Source organism: Rhinolophus ferrumequinum, chromosome 9, assembly GCF_004115265.2.
Source record: "Rhinolophus ferrumequinum isolate MPI-CBG mRhiFer1 chromosome 9, mRhiFer1_v1.p, whole genome shotgun sequence".
Lineage (NCBI taxonomy): Eukaryota > Metazoa > Chordata > Mammalia > Chiroptera > Rhinolophidae > Rhinolophus > Rhinolophus ferrumequinum.
In genome coordinates, this window is record NC_046292.1 from 79,101,864 (window position 1) to 79,120,646 (window position 18,783).

The following is an 18,783-nucleotide window of genomic DNA, read 5'->3' on the forward strand; positions in this document are numbered from 1 at the left end:
ACTGAGCCACCCGGCCACCCCTCATTGCTTTTCTTGATAAATCTTAAATGTAATGTATTCATTTTTAAGTGCTTTCTCCAAAGAACCAACTTTTAGTTTTATTGTTCCTTTCTACTGTATCTTTATTTCATTCATTTCTCCTCTTTAGTGCTGGGCATTTTCTGGACTTTTTAAATTTTTGTTTTTTGGGGACTAATTTAAATTGAATATTTTGACTTGATTTTCAGCCTTCTAAGGCATTCAAGACTGTGATTTATTTATTTATTTTTTTGCTAGGGTACCACTTTAACAATTGTACAAGTTTTGATAAGTAATAGTTTTGGGGTATTTGTAATTTGTCATTAAGATTTCTTACGAACTATTGAGAAATGTGTTTAAAAATAATGTGTGGTCTTTCTAGTTATCTTTTACTGCCGATTTCTGATTAAATTTCAATTGTGGTTGAAGAATGGGATTTATATATATATATACATATATATATGTATATATTCAAGACTTTATGGCTCATTACAGAGAAATTTCTTACATATTCATGTGTACTTGAGAACAAGATTCTAAATGATAGGCATGGTTATGTATGTGTCCATTTCATCAAGCCTGTTAATTGGATTGTTCAAATATTCCCTACTACTAATTTTTGAATTATCAGTTATCAGAGAGGTTATTTAACTCTCCTACCCCCAAGGATTATGGATGTTACACTTTCCTTGTCATTCTAGCCATTTTTTACTTTAAAAATGCAGTCACAAAATACGTAGTCAAACAGAAATTTTGAAGTATCTTTCTGACAAACTGAACCTTTAAAAAATCATTTAAGTACATACAACCTTTACCCCAATATTGCTTTTGTTTCCCCTTGTTTGCTGTTTGATATTAATATCGCTACACCAGCTTTCTTAAAGCTTTTTTCCCACTTTCCACTTTTTAAAAAATTTTAATGTTTCTGTGTGTATGTTTTAGGAGTCTCCTATAAACAATATAGCAGGTTTTAGCACTTAAATTCCATTTTGTAATCTGTTAACTGGTAAATTTGGTTCATTTACATTTATTGTGATTAGTGACATACCTGGCTGGCTTCGTTACCAACATATTTGGCGCAATTTTCCTGAAAGCTTTTCTTATCCTTTTCAGTTTAGTCCAGTTTTTTTCTCTGCTCTGTTTTGAAAGTTATACTCCTACCCTTTAAGAGGACGGCACAGACAGAAGGGACCCACTGCCTCTTTCCAAACCGACATAAAAGCAGGGCCAAAAGCCCACGCGCCAGGCCATGCAGACCTCTACAGCCACACAACCTGCCTGTCACTCACTCTGCGGTGGCCCACCCCCTGTGGAAGAGCGCCCCCCACAGGAAGGAGTTTCACACTGCTGTCAAAGTTCCCCTGTCCAGTCAGCCTGGAAGCTGCAGGGTAACACTGCACTGGTGCTGCCCCCTCCCGCCGACCCCTCCCCCGCATCTGTCAGGCTACCCATGTCAGGTAGCTGTGACATGATGTGGCCAGGGCAAGGTGCCATCCTGGTCAGGTCTGATCCAGAGCAGGCGGACTTCACCTGGCTCCCACTGTGTCGCTTTGGATGCTACCACTTTAGTGGGATCTTCTAAACCATCATAAACTTCCCCCCAGCTAAAAACAGTAATTACATACCCTTTACCACTTACTTTAGTGCTGAACTCACTGATTTTGTGGAACCTAAAGATAATCAGATTCTCAGCTTCCTACCATGTAAAACAGGGATAACACCACTTCAGCTCTCATCACATCCCACCTCTCCTACCGTTACCGCTCAGTCCTTCAATTCTGCCAGTCAGTTCCCCAAATTGAGACACTATTTTGAGTATTTTATTCAACGTTTTATATCAAGTCTCAAAGTTACAAGACTTCTTGCACCTCAGACCTCCCTTCTGGGATTCCTCACTTTCCTTAGTGAGAGCAGGATTTATGGGAAAGTACTGTTTTTGTCTGACAGGGCTTGTGTCTTATACTTCATCTTAAATGCTGTTTAATGACAATTTTAGAAATGACATTTACCTCACCTCTTTGAATTTATTATTCCAGTCTTCAGGCTTTTGTTGTTGAGAAGCTGCCGGTCTAATTATTTCCTTATCTTCCCTCATCTGCCCTTTCTTTTTGATGTTCATCAATTTCACTGCAATTGATGTAGATTTCTTTTATCTGCTTGAAATATCTTTTGCTTCCAAAACCTGAGACCTCAGATCTTTCAGCAAGTCTGGAGGACAGTCAGCCTCTGTGAATATGGCTGCTCCTCACTCTTCTCTCATTTTGGAACTATGTAAACTTTTTAATTTTCCGTCTCTTTTAAGCTCTTTCCTATTTCCCATCATTTTCTTTGCTATATACTGGGTTAATTTATTCATTTCGTCTCCTAGTTTACTAATATTCTCTTTGGCTTTTATTAATAATCTTCGATTTAATTAGTGCCCAGAGTTTTAAATTTCGATGATTAAATTTTTCCTATCTGGAAGTTATTTGCCTTTTTTGGAAACCTCGTTTATTTTTTTTATTCCATTTTTCCTTTGATTAAAATAGAATCATTTAAAATTCTTGGGAAAGGATGCTAACACTTTGTTTCTGCTGACCCTCATTTGTATTTCCATGTGTGCTCTAAATTTGGGATGGGAATGGTTTGTTTTTAGTTGCCTGTGCGAGCCAAGGTTAAGGATGTGTTGTGTTCCTCTAGGAGTAATCTGTGTGTGTCTGCCAGGCACCATCATGCTAACGGTGACTCACACCCTTAACTGGACCACAGAGGTAGTTTACATATGAACTGCAGACGCAGGAGGCATCTCTCACCTGGTACCCAGGCTGAGACAGCCTCCTTTTGCTGGTCGGCTTTTTTCTTTTGCTAGTCTGCGTTCACTGCAGGGAGCTCTTGATTCCCATGCGCCAGCTTGCCAGTACCCTAACGTCCTCTACTGTTAAGGCTGAAGACTAGAGAAGTGTCACATGTGCAGTGAAAACTTTATCTGGAATGTTAGGCAAACTCAGGGGGAACTCCCAGCAGGACGCAGAGGCGTGTCGGGCAGGGAGCGAGCGGACACCTCGCGTGGCTGCAGGAACGTCGGCCTGTGTCCCACAGCACCCTACCCCCGCTAGCCCAGAACTGCTTAATGCAGAAATGGGGTTGTCTTCAGCACCTTCAGGCAAAGGGCTGCGGGGCACGGAAAACTGCTGTGCAGGGAGGTGTAACAGGTAATAGTAACCAAGGTAAGCTGGGATGGAGTGCAAGTACCACCCTGGGAGGTGTCAGTCAATACACCGCTCTGTATTCTATTTTTAAAAGTTTGGAGTAGCGGGAGGCATTTTATACCTAGAAAACATAATGTAGTTAGTCTAATGAATTGAAGTTCACTTCTTAAAGTATTGTTGAAGGTCAAGTGTAATTTCTTCTTGTACCAATTCATCCCCAGAACCCATGGGCAGCATGTCGTCCATGGAGGTGAATATCGACCTGCTGGAACAGATGGAGCTGATGGACGTATCCGACCAGGAGGCCCTGGACGTCTTTCTGAATTCAGGTGAAGATAATGCTGTGCTGTCCCCCGTCTTAGGTAGGTGACAAACTTGCGTGGACTTCTTCGTACTTGTTGACATGATTTCCCTGCAGAGGGAAGACACAGTGGTCAGGGGCAGGTCTCTAAGCTCGCAGCCCCCCGTTCTGCGCAGCCAGGTTCCCACACACCTGTGCCCGGTCTGCTGGTGCTGGGCCGACGAAACGCTGGCTGTTCAGTCGCGAATCTGTCAGAGATCGTAGGTGCTGCGCCCAAACACCTTCCAAGAACAGACCTTCCGAATTTGTGTTTTACTTCCTCCTGTCTCAGAATTTGAGTTGGGTTTCGTGGTTATTTTAACAATTGGAATTTTGGGGGTGCTGGGAGATCTCCTATATGGCCTACACGCCGTGCGCTGGTCTGAGCGTGCATTTAAACTATTTTATCTCTGCTGTGGGCAAGGCCGAGGTGTGCGGTCAGCATTTAGCTTATATTTTAAATATTAGTTACACCCCTCTGGACACTTTGACTCCGTTTAATGCCTCCTCACATTTTCACATCCACTCAGTAAGTATTTACTGAGGCTGCAGACCTATACGGGCTCAACAGATTTTAAATTTCAGAACAGACCTCTGGCTGGGTCTCCTTACGTAACGTGACTACAAAGTGTTCACGTTTTTTCCACACAAGGCAGGTCCTCCCGTGGCACCGTGTCCCACTCGAGACAGTGTGGCCATCGCACAGCTCCCACTTCCTCTCAAGTCAGCGCCTCAGGGTTGTCAGTTTGTGTTGTGTTCAACTTCTCGGTCCTCTTCTCGCAGCACATCTGTGAGAAGTGTTGTCCCGGGAGGCGAGGCTCGTCCGACCAGCTGGGACTGGGCAGTGGGAAGGACTGGCGGCCCCTTTCCCAGACTCAGGCAGAGGTTTAGACACAGTGACTCCATCATCTGCGTAAAGTTTTGATTCTTTTAAGAACTTATTTTCTTCCCATGAAATTGGAGAAATGCTAAAAGATCAAAGGTTTTTCCCTTAGCATTGATTTTTTTAATTACTTCAAAGGATATAAAGAAGTAAGCCTAGATCAAGGTTGCTCCTCAGAGAAACGTAGTCTTTGCCCTCGGGCCTCAGCACAGCATTTCACTAGATGTTGCAGGAAGGGTTCGGGATCAGGGCCCCTGGCCTCTGGCCTCGCCTAGCATCTTCTGGGGACAGTTCTAGCACTGTAACGGGCAGCCGAGTTCTGCAGGCCCCAGCTCACCAGAACAAGAAACTTTCACCCTTTTTATTGATGCACGTTCAGACCACCATCTTCAGTAGCGATTCTGAATCGCTACACTTTTATCAAAGGTTTTGTTCTGTGTTGCAGGCCCTGAAGCCAGTATCGGTCAGAAAGAAATTACTCTTCAGGTTCCAAATCCCTCTGAATTACGAGCCAAGCCACCTTCCTTATCCTCTGCCTGCACTGACCCAGCCACCCAGGACCCCAGTGAAGGTGGGGGGTCCCCCATTGTTCAGTCTGACGAGGAGGGAGTTGAGGTGGACACTGCCCTCGCCACTTTACACACCGACGACAGTGACTCCTAAATCTGGGCACTCACATTTTCTGACCTCTGAAGGCAGACTCCGCTGTGTGCAGAATCCCACCGTGAAGGAAGGTGGTTTTATGGAGGCTCTTGATTTTCACACAATTGCTGATAATTTGTGAGAAACTGAAATAACAGCTAACAATAAAGTTTGAGGACTTTAAACAGAGAGTCCATGGCCAGTCTGTATGGAAAGGTTCTAAATACACACCAGCTCGGCATGGAATGAGAAAAGCCCTTCAGACAGAAAATTCTGCTTCCTCCAAAATATAACTGTAGTTAAACTCAGATCTAACAAAGCTCAGGTTTTCATCTGCTTCATTACACAATTATTACCTAACCCCTACTTTACACTGGAACAACTTCTGGGCCCAGAGGAAGAGAAATAAACATAAGCCAGATCAATACACCATCCTTATCCCTGACAAGACACTGGTCCCACAGAGATGGGTGTTTTCCGTTTGTCACCCCTCACAGCCCAGTAGCGAGTGAGCAATGAGACTGTCTGCTCAGACCGAGGGGCACTGTAGCCGGAGGAAAGCCCTAGCACCTGGCCAAGGGACGGCCACAGCCCGTTGTCAGTGCCACACCGTCCCCATGGGGCCACAGAAAATAAGAGGCAAAGAGCAGCATTTGGTTTTGCTCAGAGGGGCTTCAAACCACCACTGGCAGATGCCAAGTGAGCAAGACCAAAACGTGTTGCCTGCGCCCGTCCCTGGCTGAGGGCTTCTCTCAGCCCCCTGCCCGCCTGCCAGAAAAGAGCTCATGTCATTCACTCATCTTCCAAAAGACAGACAAATGTCCAAAAAAGTTTGTTTTTATTATTAAACCTTGTAGTACAAACCTGAAAAGTAAACAAAAAACTGGCAATAAACAACATGAAGTCCTCCCTCCCAAGGGAGGAGTGCAGAGCAGCGCTAATAAATTAAATGTCAAACTGTAAGCCATAGGCAGAAGTTCACGGTCAAAAAGAGGGAAAGTACACAGCAAGGCCATAAAAACCGGACAACCACATTGGAAAACACTTGACTCTGTTTATGTAATTGTTAAATATTCCCAAACAGTTCAGTCTTCTGCAACAACAACCAACGAAGTGGATCACAGGACGGTCCTGGCAGTCCCACTGGCAAGCTCAGTGCAGTATGGGTAGCTACGGGATCAGTGAATCCAAGTATGAAACAAAGAACAGCTTGTGAAAACAGTTTCCCTTTTTTATTCCACACATACTGTACACACAACCGGAGAAGGGCAACAGCTACTCCATTATTATTTTGTTGTTGTTCAGTGATGTAAGCAGCACTTATAAATGTTACAAGAAAAACCCTGTAAGCATCCAACCAACCGATGAAGAAACTGAAATGTAAGGCTTTTCTTCATCTTGTCTTCTCACCCCCCTCCCCACCCCCCACCGAGAAAAAGGCTCAAGTATTTAAAACAATTTACAGGCTTATGTACAAAAGGATGGGATTCTTTTTTTTTCTTTTTTTTCTTTTTTGTTACAACATGAAGAGAAAAAATAGACAAGATGAGCGCAAATGCATTTTCACATTCAAAAAGAACTGCAGACCTCCTAGTGGCTCTAAATGATCATAAACGAAACAAATTTAAAAAGAAAGATTAATGCTGACTTGTGAAGGTGTGAAACAAGCAGTGAGATGAAGATGGAATGTTAGAAAGATTGCACGTCTATGACAAAGAAGCACTTAACGGCTTCAATCACTTTTTTTCCTTTTTTTTCCTTAAGGATGCTATTGAAGGGTTTTTTGATAAAGTAGCCAACAGCACCAAAAAATAACAGAATGGATTTCCTAATGAAATCAGGCACAGGTTTCCCGCACGTGACCCCTCCAAGGCAGGCAGTCTTTTTCTTCTCTCTCTCTTTTCTTTTTTCCTTAAACAGATGCATAGTGATGTGCTGGTAAAGAGAACCTAGTCACTCAAATCTCCTCATTTTGCCTATGGTTAGGAAACAACGTCCGCCTTCAGCTGCCATAACCGCCCAAAGAAACAAAATGGGGGTTCTCCGGTTTTAAAAAATTACAAACTCATCTTGCACATGACAGAAGAAAAGACAGCCAAAGTAAAGCCATTTCTTTTCAAGTTTCTTTGTGTGTGTGAGTGAGTGTGTGTCTCCTATCCCTTTTCCTCTCTAGAAAAATCTGCTCACATGACTGATGGTTTTAAAATTTGTTCTCCAAACTTCACCCTCTTCAAAAATGGGTTAAAAAGCCTTTTTTCCCCAACAGTTACAAAAAAAACCAAAAAAAAACAAAAACAAAAAAACAAAACAAAAAACAAAAAGGCTTTTGTCAGCCACAGGGGCAATACAAATTAATACAGCCCCTCAAGGGTTTTAAAACAGTGAATATACGGCAGTTTCAAAAATCTGACTGCAGTATCTAGGTATTCTAAGTACAAAAAAAAGTTCAACAGTTTAATGCTAAAACAAAATTAGTTCTCTAAAACCAGAAGAAAATCTTCTTTAGAGCTAGTGCAAAGACAGCTTGTATCCTACAGCAAGTACTCCAAACTAGAATGTAATAATTACAAAAAAATAGATCTCGATTGAGCACGGTGTTGGCAGCTTCACGATGAGCTCGAAGCACTTCTGGACGACATGGAGGAGGGAAGCCGGGAGGGTGGCACGTCCACCGTCGCTCTCTTGCGGGGCCCCCTTTTTGGTGTAGGTTTACTGAGACAGTTCTCAATGCTGCCGTTCTTACCAGATACCTTGCCACAGATCTGATTGACCAGACTGATAATTTGTTCCTGTTTCGGGATGAAAGGAAGACATAGAATTAACCAACCAGAAGAGCTGTCCCCAGAGCCACCCAGGGGAACGTGGAGAGCAGAGCCCGCTGGGCTTCCAGCACCTCATCAGCCTCAGGAAAGCTGGGAGGGAGCAGGGAAACCTCCCGCAGCGATTCCGAGATGCAGGGGCTGAGAGGACGGGTCCCCAGACTGGGCGCGGCCAGGCAGATGCTTCCCCCTTCTTAGGGAAAGGGGCCCTTTCTCATCGGAAGCCAGCAGGTGTGGGGCGACCTCCCCTCCCCTCCACTGCCTCGTCCAAAGGTGGAGAGAGCCTGACAGCACCTCCAGTGGCTGTGAGGTTTAAACTAACACACTACAGCCCTGAAATACACAAGTGCTCTCACCACACAGTTAGTGTGTAACTGTGAAGAGCTGCAGTCCACCTGGGGTACAAGTGCTCTCCCCACGTAGCCAGGTGCACACACCTGAGACACGCGGAGAGAAACTCCTGCAGGCTGACCACCAGGAACCCCGTGGGTGAGCCTTATCTCCTCGGGGTTTAAAGAGGTTAGCCGGCTGCCACCGCACCTCAGGTCCTCTCACTTGCTCTCTGTCTGGTGACAAATGCCTGAAGTTGCTGTCTCACTGGCTGCCCTGACACCCAGCCTGCTTCACCTGCTGTCCCTCCTCAGTGAAGGGGAGACGGCAAACGAAACACGCATTCTTATAATTCACTCAAGACCCATTTATCTGTTGCTAATCAAAAATATACTTGTAATTTTAATACAACTCATAATCACCCAGTTTTAAGATAACCACAGGACGCAGTATCAAAACGGCACATAACCAACACGTCACGCCACCTGTTCTCTGGCCTTCTGGAAACAGCGACGGAGGCGCTCGCCGTGCAAAAGTGAAAGGCGGCTGAAAGGAAGTTAAAGGCGCCTTGCGAAGGGGCAGCGCTGTGCGTTTGTGACCAACTAATCTCTCTGGCCGTTCACAACATGTACAATAAACATGCTAATGAGGGATAAATACATGAGCTTCTCTAAAACCCAGTTACATGTGACTGAAGCCACCTCAACACATTGTGCAGTCACAGCACATTCTGCCTCCACCCGGGACCCAAGGGCCCAACGTGGGGAATTTGTCTGCTGGGCACTCGGGGGCTTAGCACGAGAGCTGATGGTCCCCTCAAAGCTATTTCTGAAATCCGACAAAGCGCTAGAAATTCCCCTATTAAAAATAAAAGCACAGTTCAAATCGGGACAGACTTGCCGATTTTCATTTACTAAAATAAACCAGGCCACTGGCGAAGTAGGAGGCTTCTAAATACCTTTTTCTCTTCCTTCCTCATCAACACTGATGACTAAGCTGCAGACGGACAGACCCTACATGTGCAAATCTGTTTCCAGGATTTGGGTCCCATTGAAACACCCAGCTACAAAGTGGGCAGGAGGCGGAAACATCCACATTACGTAGAGCTTCGAAATCGCCTTAGAGAGGCCCCGGCTACCGCGTCTGCGCTCTGCCGGTTACCAGAGTGGTTCTTACACCAAGGGGTTATTTTTAACTGTGTCTGACATTTCCTGTTCAAGCCAAGAAGCAGGGAGGACAAAGCGGTTACTGCCTTCACCGAACATGCTCTTCAAAACAAAGCTGCACAGGTTTATTTTCAGCTTCCCAATCTTGTAGCCACAGGCTTCTATCAAATCTGACGTGGCCGAAGCCCCCCCAGATGCCCTCTCCCCTCGCGGGTCAGGCCCGGGCACCCAGCCCTGCCCGGGGCTCCGATGTCTGAAGGCCAGGTTCGGTCCTTCCCCAGGGGCAGCCTCTGGGTCTCAGCGGGCGTAGGGGTGGCGGGGAGCAGGAAGGCGGCTTCGGGCACTCAGCTTGTGGCCACTGTAGCCACGACAGCAATGAGGACCACGCTCCAGAAGGAGCGGCAAGGGCCCAGAGGAAGGGCCCGAGGCTGCCATGGGCGCAGCAGTGCACAGGCCACCAGGGGTGACATGGTCCCCATGGCAATCTGAGAGGTGAGCTCCAAGTAGGGCTCTGTGTGAAGAAGTGAAAGGTGCCGTCTGAGGGCAGGGCCGTGTGTTCCAGCAAGTTGCCAGTTTATACCTCAAGAGGCAATTGCACAGCAGCTTGGAAGTACTTACCATGTTTCCCCGAAAATAAGACCTAGCCGGACCATCAGCTGTAATGCATCTTTTGGAGCAAAAATTAATATAAGACCCGGCCGTATATTAATTTTTGCTCCAAAAGACGCATTTGAGCTGATGGTCTGGCTAGGTCTTATTTTCGGGGAAACACGGTAGAATAAAGAATAAACTGCAGGAGAGGGTGACAGTCAAATGCTCGCTGCTTCTGGAGGTGAGAGCCCTGGGTGCAGGGACTTTTCCTGCAATCCCCTCAGCTGAGGAAGCACACCTATGGGTGGGGGGGGTCTGTCTATTGGACTGTAGAGACCAATGAACTGACTTGGGAAGGGCTTCAGATGGAGCCTGAGGCAGATGGTGGGGGGGGGGGGGTGTCTCAGAAAAGACATGCGAAGCACAGGACCTGGGGAAGGAACAGAGGGAAAGACCCTGTGCAGAGCAGGTAGGTGGCGGCTCCATAAACGGCAGAAGCACTAGCAGTGGTGAGAAGTGGCTGGACCTGGGGTTTACTTCGAAGGTGGAACAACAGGATTTACAGAATGACGTGCAGAATGAGACAGAGGCTCCACATTTTAGCGGAGGGCTCTTGGGTGAGGACAGAGCTGGATGCAATTCCCTGCAGGCGAGGAGCCTGGGGGACTCTCAGAGCCCCTCCCCTGGCCCTGCCTGGAGCTTAGCAAGTGGCCAGCAGGCTGCCGGAAGCCTGTGTTGCATGCTCTGAAGTTCTCGACCTGAGATTTGATAACGAATTCCTGAAAGATCAAAGCTGCCGAGCTGCTGTTTGCAGCTTTTCCATAAAAGGAGATGGAAGGCGCCTATTCTGCCAAAACACCGTGATGCTGTCACGCGCGCCCCGGTACCCCCAGCCTTACAGTGGTCGTTTTACGTGTGAGGACGGGGGTGACGCGGGTCTCCCCTCATCAGGAGGCTGCTTCGCCTCTCACTGACCCACAAAAGTTTCTGAGCAGAAATCCCTGCCAAGTCCTGTTAGCTGCACACCCCAGGGAAGTGACACCCCCACAAGCCAAAGTGCACAGATGCGATTAGCTGTTAGGAAAGGGACTAATTTCATGAATGACTCAGGCTCCCTGAGCTCAGGCCTGGAAGGCTGCTCTGGCCCTGTCTCCGGGGCCCTAGAATTCGGCTCCTCTGAGAACACGGAGACGAGAGACGCTTCGTTTTCAGGCCCTGGAACCCGGGGGAAGGGAAGAAAAGGCCCTCCTCCTCCCCTGCGGATCACCTTCAGTTTGGGGTGTCCTGTGACACATGCACAGGCAGCCCCCTGTCCCTTCTGGACCTGAGGCCTGACCAGGTGACAGCGCAGGCACCCGTGCCCTTAGCAGCCTGGCCAGACAGTGTGGCACTGGAGACACTGGTCCCCAGATTCTGAAATCAAATCCCTTATAAAGCGAGGCCCTGGTGGCCAGGATGCTGGCGGGGGCTGCTGCGGGGGTGGGGGGGGGACCGCAGCAGCCCCGCCAGGTGCCAGGGAGGTGGTGTGGGCAGGGCTCCTCGGCACACTTGCGGTTAACATGCAGAATACAGGAAGGAAACCAAGTGTGTAAAAGTGAAATTTCTACAGTTTCGGTTTCTGGGTTTCTCCAGGTCAGTCTGGAGCCCCCCATTTCCCCCATCTTGGAACAAAGAGCTACTCTCCCACAAGCCAGGCTCTGTCCGGCCAGAATGCGCCTAGGACTACCGGGCTGCACTCAGTCTTAGGCCCGCCCAGCTTGCCCGACTTGGGTGATGACAGAGGCTCACGAGTGCCCACAGAAAACCAGGGCCGGTGAGGCTGGCCATCCCCTGCGGAGCCCCTGGCTGCCTGGGCACCCCGTTCCCCGCGGGCCGGCCCTGGGGACTGACCTCGTCGTAGCGGTACATCAGCTTCAGTCCTCGGCAGGACTTCTGCTTCTCCACGTGGCGCAAAGCACACTCCAGGCAGAACACAACATTTTCATTCTCCTGCACGACCTACGAGGAAGAAGCACTCCTGAGCTTTGAAGGGGATCGAAACACTGCTGTGTAGGCAGGAGCGATCGAAAGAGAGTGGGGAGAGTTCCCAGGGATCAACCAGAGACGGCCTGTCGCTGACATCTATCGTCCAAGGTGAGGGGCGTCCATGACTCAAACACATTGGAAATTGATGGAAAAAAAGAAAAATCACCTGGAACAAGGTCTTCAACTACCATGTTTCCCCGAAAATAAGACCTAACTGGACAATCAACTCTAATGAGTCTTTCGGAGCAAAAATTAATAGTAAGACCTGGTCTTATTTTACTGTAAGACGGGGTCTTATATAAGACCGGATCTTATTATTCATTTTTGCTCTAAGAGACACATTAGAGCTGATTGGCTGGCTAGGTCTTACATTCAGGGAAACACGGTAGGAAACAAGTAACTATCTCCAATGTGCACCTAAGGGCGACCTTGAGTCCCCTCTAGATTTCTGCTGCTCTTTCCTCTGAGAGGTTCTAAGCTCCATTAGAAGATGGGACATTTGTTTATAAGCTCTCACATTCTAAGCGCTTCTGAGACTTTTTGTTCCAAAACGACCCAGAAGAGGTGTCAGAATGGCTCTGGATCGGTACACGGCACACACCCAGGACATCTCAGCGGCTCTGACAGTCCAGCTGGTTCCATGGAAGCTGTGCCCGCACACCACTGGGGGGGTCCAGTGCCTCTGTCCAAACTCACCCGAAACTCCACCCATCACAGTTCTTAATCCCCTGCAACCCAGACAGGCCCCTCCTGCCACCGCCACCAAAGCCTCCAGCTGTGGTGCAAATGCGCCTGGCGGGCCTCAAGACCACACCAAGCGTGTGCGGGCAGCGTGACCCACCAGACACGCAGCACAGGCAGAGCTGGACCAAGGGCAGGGAGAAAGGATGGCTGCCTGGTGTGGGGGGGTTCTCATCCCCCTACCCTGACTTCTAGTTCTGTTCATATGATGTAATTTAAAGGGTGGGGGGTATGTTGCCTTAAGCCACAAGAGGTTCACAGGCCTTTTCATAAAGATTTAGGGGACAGACCTAACATTCCTGACTTCAGTGTTTCTAAGCAAAAATGAGAACACACACTGTAGACGTAAGGAAACGACACTTACTGGCAGAAACGCGGCACGTTTTACAGACACCTGGGGCTAGGGACAGGAATGGACAAAAACATGAAACCTGGTCAACAAAACTACAGAAACTTATTAGAAATGCAAGCACTGAAGATTGTAACCATAACTAAAACCTCAAGTTTTACCTATGGATTTGGGATATATGCTTTATGAAATAACATTCAGGCTGATAAAAAATTCCAGGTGACAATTCTCAAGGTACAACTTTCTGTAGAACAGCTTAAAAACCAGCCCACATGCTGCTGTCCTCAGAGCCTTGGGAACAGACCACTGCCACACACGGAGGTCAGCAGCTTTCATATTCACGGGAAATAACACGCTTGTTCTTTCCCACGGGAATAATTCCATCCGGCACAAGAGGGGCGGACACACCCAGTCTACAGGGACCCCAGTGAGACTGGGTTAGGGCCCACCTTAATATTAGGCCTCATTTGAACTTAACTACCTCCAAATACAGTCACATTCTGAGGGCTGGGGGACACGAATGGGGGTGGGGCTGACACAAGGACACCACCCTTCAGCCTTCTCAGCCCTTCTCATCTCAGATAATCCACCCTTGACAGATACACAAAAGGAACCAGATTTCATTGTTCCAGTTGCCAGTCTGAAGAACTTTCTTTTCCTTTCATTTAACTGTAAACTTTTCTTCCCCTGCTTCATTTCTAGGCCCTAAAATTACAGGTATTAACTTTAAAGATACATCCACTTTATAAAATGCGTTACAACTGAAAAAAGAGGAATGGACACAGAACTACACGGCCTTTATCAATGATGTTTACAAAGCTGTTTAAGCTCTGCAGAAATGCTTGTGGCTCTTTTGTTTTAAAAGACAGCATGTTTCTTGATTATGTATTTTAAAAATATACATGTGGGAAAAGAAGGCTAGCTGGAAGAAAATATTTAAATTGGGCTGCGTGGTTGTCATGGACTGTGGTTAACACATCCACCGCCAGCCCCTCACCCCCAATTCATAGGCTGAAGTCCTAACCCCAGTACCTCAGAATGTGACTGTATTTGGAGACGGGCCTTTAAAGAGAAGATTAAGGTACATGAGGTCGTAAAGGTGGGATCTAGTCCAACATGACTTGTGTCCTTACAAGAAGAGATTAAGACACAAACACGCACAGCGGGAAGACCCAGTGGGGCCACAGGGAGAGCCAAATAGAGGGGCTCAGGCACCAACCCTACGAGCATCTCCATCCTCAACTTCTAGCGTCTCCAACTGTGGGGACATGAATGTCCGACGCTAAGCGACCCAGCCTGTGGGACTTGTCCCAGCGGCCTGAGCAGCGTAATGCAGCAGTTTCTCCCATTCTTTCAGGTTTCTGACCCCTCAGACATTACAAAGGGCACCCGACTCAACCAGGGGCGTGATCCTTCTTTGCCGGGCAGACAGGCGGCGGGACCAGGAAGCCAGTCAGAGGTAGACACACTTGGTGCTCTGTGCTGCGTGTGCCTGGTGCTGTCACACGGGACACGTGCCAGGCCGGTGGGGCACGCACTTACTATCTCAGCTGCTCTTTCTGGAGGAAGAATCCACATGGGTGGGGAGGGGGCCGCAGCACTGGAGGCCGCAGGTGCCGGACTGTGGCCTGTGGGGGGGGAGCACCCTGAGTGGGAGCTGGGGCACCCAGAGCTGTGTCAGGGCAGCTACACAGAGGGAGGCGAGGCGAGCTGCAGAGCAGAGGCGAGCGCTCCGCCAGCCCACTGACCCCCGAGCCTCCGGCCTGGGACCGAGCCGGGTGGTAACGTGTACACAGTCACACAAGGCTGAGTCTGGCTGGGGCGTCGTGATGGCCTCAGGGCACTGTGGGGGCAACCCCGAAAGCAGGCGGGCTGGACTGGACAGCGCTGGCAGACGGAGAGGCAGGAGGAAAAGCTGGCCCAGGGAGGCAAGAGAACAGAGCCCCCGACAGGCGGCCTGGACGCCTGAGGCCGCTCTGACCAGAGGCTGAAGGCTGTAAACGGGAGAGGAGGAGGAACATTTGTTCTAACTAAAGACACACTTCCGAGTTCTCCAGGGCAATGAGCTCGGTCACGTAGCTGGACAGAAACGGGGAAAGAGCCACGGACAGAGATGGGGTCCCGTGTCTCCTCTCCTCTGGGCAGCAGAGTGGGGGAGGCCCGCTTTCCTGCAGACATGTAGCTGCAGGCGTGGACGGAGACCCCGTGGGAGCAGGATGGACAGCAGAGCCCACTCCAGGCCCGCAGCGGCCCAAGGACGAGGCTTCCGACAGGCCTCCTGGCGCGGAAAGCCCCCTCTGCCAGGTGGGCCGCAGGCTGGGGGTGCACACGGTGGGAGGGCAGGGCGTCGGCAGGCTCACCATGGACAGGTAGCACAAGTGCTGGCAGATCTGACACCGCCTCTCCGAGGTCTCTAGCTGCAGCCACTTTCGAGGCTTTTTCTTGCCGTCCGCCACGGTGCTGCTGCTGTCATGGCTGCCGTAGCGGGCAGAGGAGTGGAGGCCGGCCTCGAACAGCTGCCTCCGCTGCCGCAGCTCCGTATCCCTGCCCAGACACAACAGAAGAGCCGGCCCGTCAGGAGGCTGGGCGCAGCGGCCTGGCCGGTCCCCTCGCCACCAGAAGGAACACGCCGCACCCCAGCCAACTGCCCCCCAATTTGGGTGCACCCTCCTGTCAGGGGAGGGCCAGTGAGACGTACACACTCTTTCCCAAGGTCCCCAGCTGGGGACCCACGTTCTTTAGTCAAAAGGTCAGACACCCCCCGGCTTCCGAGACTATTCTGAGGCCTGGGCTCTGCCTACAGTTAACGCGGGCGAGACAGCAGGGCGCATGGCAAACCCCTCAGAGCTACGTAAGGGGTGCCCTGCCCTTCATGCCGAGCCAAGAATGGATGTGACCAACTATTTGCCGGTATCGTCATCAAAGGTTCGACCGACACGAGTCGAAATCCGTGTGCTGTCCTTCAGCACTACCGGGTCTCCCCCCTGGAAGGGAGAGATCGCGAGGCTACATGGTGGGAAAAGAGAAGAGGGTTACACAGGAAGCCAAGCAAACAGTCACACTTCTCTTCAATTTCTGCCCTGATCTGCTCCAACCGTGGGAGAGCTCCTTCGATGGCTGCGGGATGAAAGCCGGGTGCGGGCCTCGGGCTGGGGGACCAGCCGGCCACACGCAGGCGCCAGGTGTGCGGCAGCTGACGGGGGCTCCGGGGGCCTCTCCATACCCGCCCCAACCCCTCGCGATGAAGCCTCGGCCGCCATGTCCTCCCCGGCAGCGTGCTGCGGGGCTCAGAGCCCACCTCCCGGGCGTTCCCACAGAGCCGTTTGCACCAGCACAGCAGGGAATTCTGACTCCAAACATCCAACACAAAGACAGAAGGGGAAACTTAAATCAACCAAAATAAACCACACCCAAAAGTCTTCGCCCATCTGGCCAAGCACAGGAGGGCCCTGCCATTCTGAGCGGCGGCCGCACCCCCGCAGGGCCCGGCACTCCGGCCGCTGTCCTGGGGTTTGCAGAACCCGAGGGCTCCGTTACCTGAGCTCATCCAGAAGGGCCGAGATGGTACTGAGCGTGGGGCCGTTTTCCTTTTTTGCTTCCGCTTGTGCAATCTGGTAGAGTAACTTCTCCATGGAAAATGGCTTAGCTATATGGCGACGCTTCATTTCCTGAAAGAGGCAGCCCACATCCCTTTAGGGTACATTTTCATTCCCAAGCTGGTGTCAAGGTTTTTCTTTATTGGGCAGGGGAGGCTATCAGAACGTTCAAATTTTAAGTTTCATTTGGTTTCAAAGCAACTGGACATCACACAACGATCTTGTGAGCAAGGCACCAGACTCCGGGAAAAGCCATCGCTGGACGCTGCCAGCCACAAGGCGCGAGCCACAACTTGAAAATGGGTGGAGACTTTCTGCCCCTGTAAGTGTTTGCCCTAAGTACCTTGAGTGTTACAGTGGGCCAGCAGCGGGGCTCTTTCCTGATACAAATAAACCGCTAATAGCTCCCCTCCCCTAAAGCACCCCTGTCGCTTCTCAGAGTGTCAGAGGCATTTTCTGAAATTGAACATATCTGAAAACAGACAGGCAGGCACAGGGCGGGAGGTGTGTGCGGCGCCATGTGCAGCCACGCCACGGGCGGTGCTGGGCTCGCCCGCCTACCTTGGCCGTCTCGAAGCCCATGCTTGTCCACTGGGTGGTGGCAAAGTGCACGGTCTCAGAGACGCTGTAGCCGCAGCACACTTTGGACACAAAGGATCCTGGGAAGCAGACGACGAACTGGCCACTCTGCTGCACGGTCCTGTGCACCTTGATCCCCTCTTTGCACAGCACCTCTGGGGAGATCTGGGAAGACAGGCCAGGGCTGAGATGCGCTCCCCGGGGGCTGCACTCCCGGCCACTCTCGCCACTGCGGTCGGTTCCCCACATGCCCCTCCGCTGCTCCTGGGGCCCCTTCTGTGACAGCCCTGAGAACCAGCCTCCCTCCCAGGAGCTGTGTTAACATGCACACCTGTCCTCCAGGTGGGGCATGAGGACTTAAAGGAGGACCCACGAGGAGACAGGTTGCATTTGGTTTTGAAGATCTGCTGCTTTTCCTTTAGAAAATAAAGATACCTAATTCCTAAAATAACAAGAAGGAACATCTAAACTGATAGCTGGCGCAAGAGTGAGAAGAGTCACCCAGGTCTGTGACAGCCCTGCCCACAACACTGGAGCCCTCCTGCCCCAGCACTGCCAGGGGTAGAAACGGGCTCAGTTCCCACCACCAGCAGGGCCGCTGGCCTGTCTCCAGAGCCTGGCAGAGCCACAGGGGTACAAGCTGGGGGCCTTTCGGCCCTGCACCCACAGAGGGGCTGATGCTCAGCTTCTCTGAGCCAGGTTGGCGGCCCCGGCAGAGACATGAGACCCAGAGAGGGGTGAGCAGTGGCCAGAGAGGCCCTGAGCTCAAGTGTCAGAACACAGCTCAGGGCTAAAAAGACTCCCAGGAACTCAAAAGTCCTATGACTTTCTGGAAATGGGCTCAGAAGCCTTTGTGCTTACCTTTGTAAGAGCAAGTGTTTCTGATCCACGGCCCAGCCACCCAGGTAGGAGGGAATGGCAGCACCAACAGACCCCAGAGCACCCACCCAAACCCAGGATCCAGCCTCCCCACGGACCCCGTCTCTGTGCAGGAAACAAGCCCTGAAACAAACTCAAAGGCCACATGTGCACGAGTCCGACATCCGATGCGACCTGAGGAAAACACTTGTTCAGTTTGGATCGCTCCCTCGAGGATTTACTTTGTGTTCTCCTCTTTGCCTCTGAAAGGCGGGTCAGGTAAGACGGTGACTTGGGGGGACAGCTCTGGCCTCCCCCTGCGCCCACATCCCGGGGTCTCGGCGCCAGGCAGCAGCTGTACCATGACGTTGCTTTCCAGCATCTGCAGCCCGGGGGTCCCGTTGGCTTGCAGCAGCGTGTGGACCACGTCCTCGAGCTTGTTCTCCTCCTCAGCAGGAATGCAATACCTGGGTGGTTAGGAAACAAGGCAGAAGTAGACTCGATAAGGACCCTCTGCCTGGAGCACGTGCCGGGCCCATCCTTCCTCCTCCCTCAGAAAGGAGCAAACACAGGTCAGGAAAGTGGCTTTGGGTGCAGGAGAGGAGACACTGACACGCAGAAGAGGGACCGATCCTGGGACGGGCGCCACGCTGCCAGG

At 50.4% G+C, this 18,783-nt stretch overlaps 2 protein-coding genes across 6 annotated transcripts in view; one reads left to right on the forward strand and one right to left on the reverse strand.

The window, feature by feature from the left end:
- DTNBP1 (dystrobrevin binding protein 1) overlaps positions 1–7,349 on the forward strand; it is a 130,584-nt gene extending 123,235 nt beyond the window's left edge. For 2 of the 3 annotated variants that reach the window (XM_033115668.1, XM_033115666.1), the window contains 2 exons: positions 3,428–3,568; positions 4,875–7,349. In XM_033115668.1, the coding sequence (XP_032971559.1) occupies positions 3,428–3,568; positions 4,875–5,092 (359 nt within the window). In that variant the 3' untranslated portion in view covers positions 5,093–7,349. The remainder of the gene's footprint in view (positions 1–3,427; positions 3,569–4,874) is intronic. The other variant, XM_033115667.1, reaches the window with a different exon arrangement.
- JARID2 (jumonji and AT-rich interaction domain containing 2) overlaps positions 6,282–18,783 on the reverse strand; it is a 248,946-nt gene continuing 236,444 nt past the window's right edge. For all 3 annotated transcript variants that reach the window (XM_033115663.1, XM_033115665.1, XM_033115664.1), the window contains 6 exons: positions 18,487–18,592; positions 17,250–17,432; positions 16,630–16,760; positions 15,453–15,636; positions 11,868–11,975; positions 6,282–7,860 (listed from right to left, as the gene is read on the reverse strand). In XM_033115663.1, coding sequence (XP_032971554.1) covers positions 7,678–7,860; positions 11,868–11,975; positions 15,453–15,636; positions 16,630–16,760; positions 17,250–17,432; positions 18,487–18,592 — 895 coding nt within the window. In that variant the 3' untranslated portion in view covers positions 6,282–7,677. The remainder of the gene's footprint in view (positions 7,861–11,867; positions 11,976–15,452; positions 15,637–16,629; positions 16,761–17,249; positions 17,433–18,486; positions 18,593–18,783) is intronic.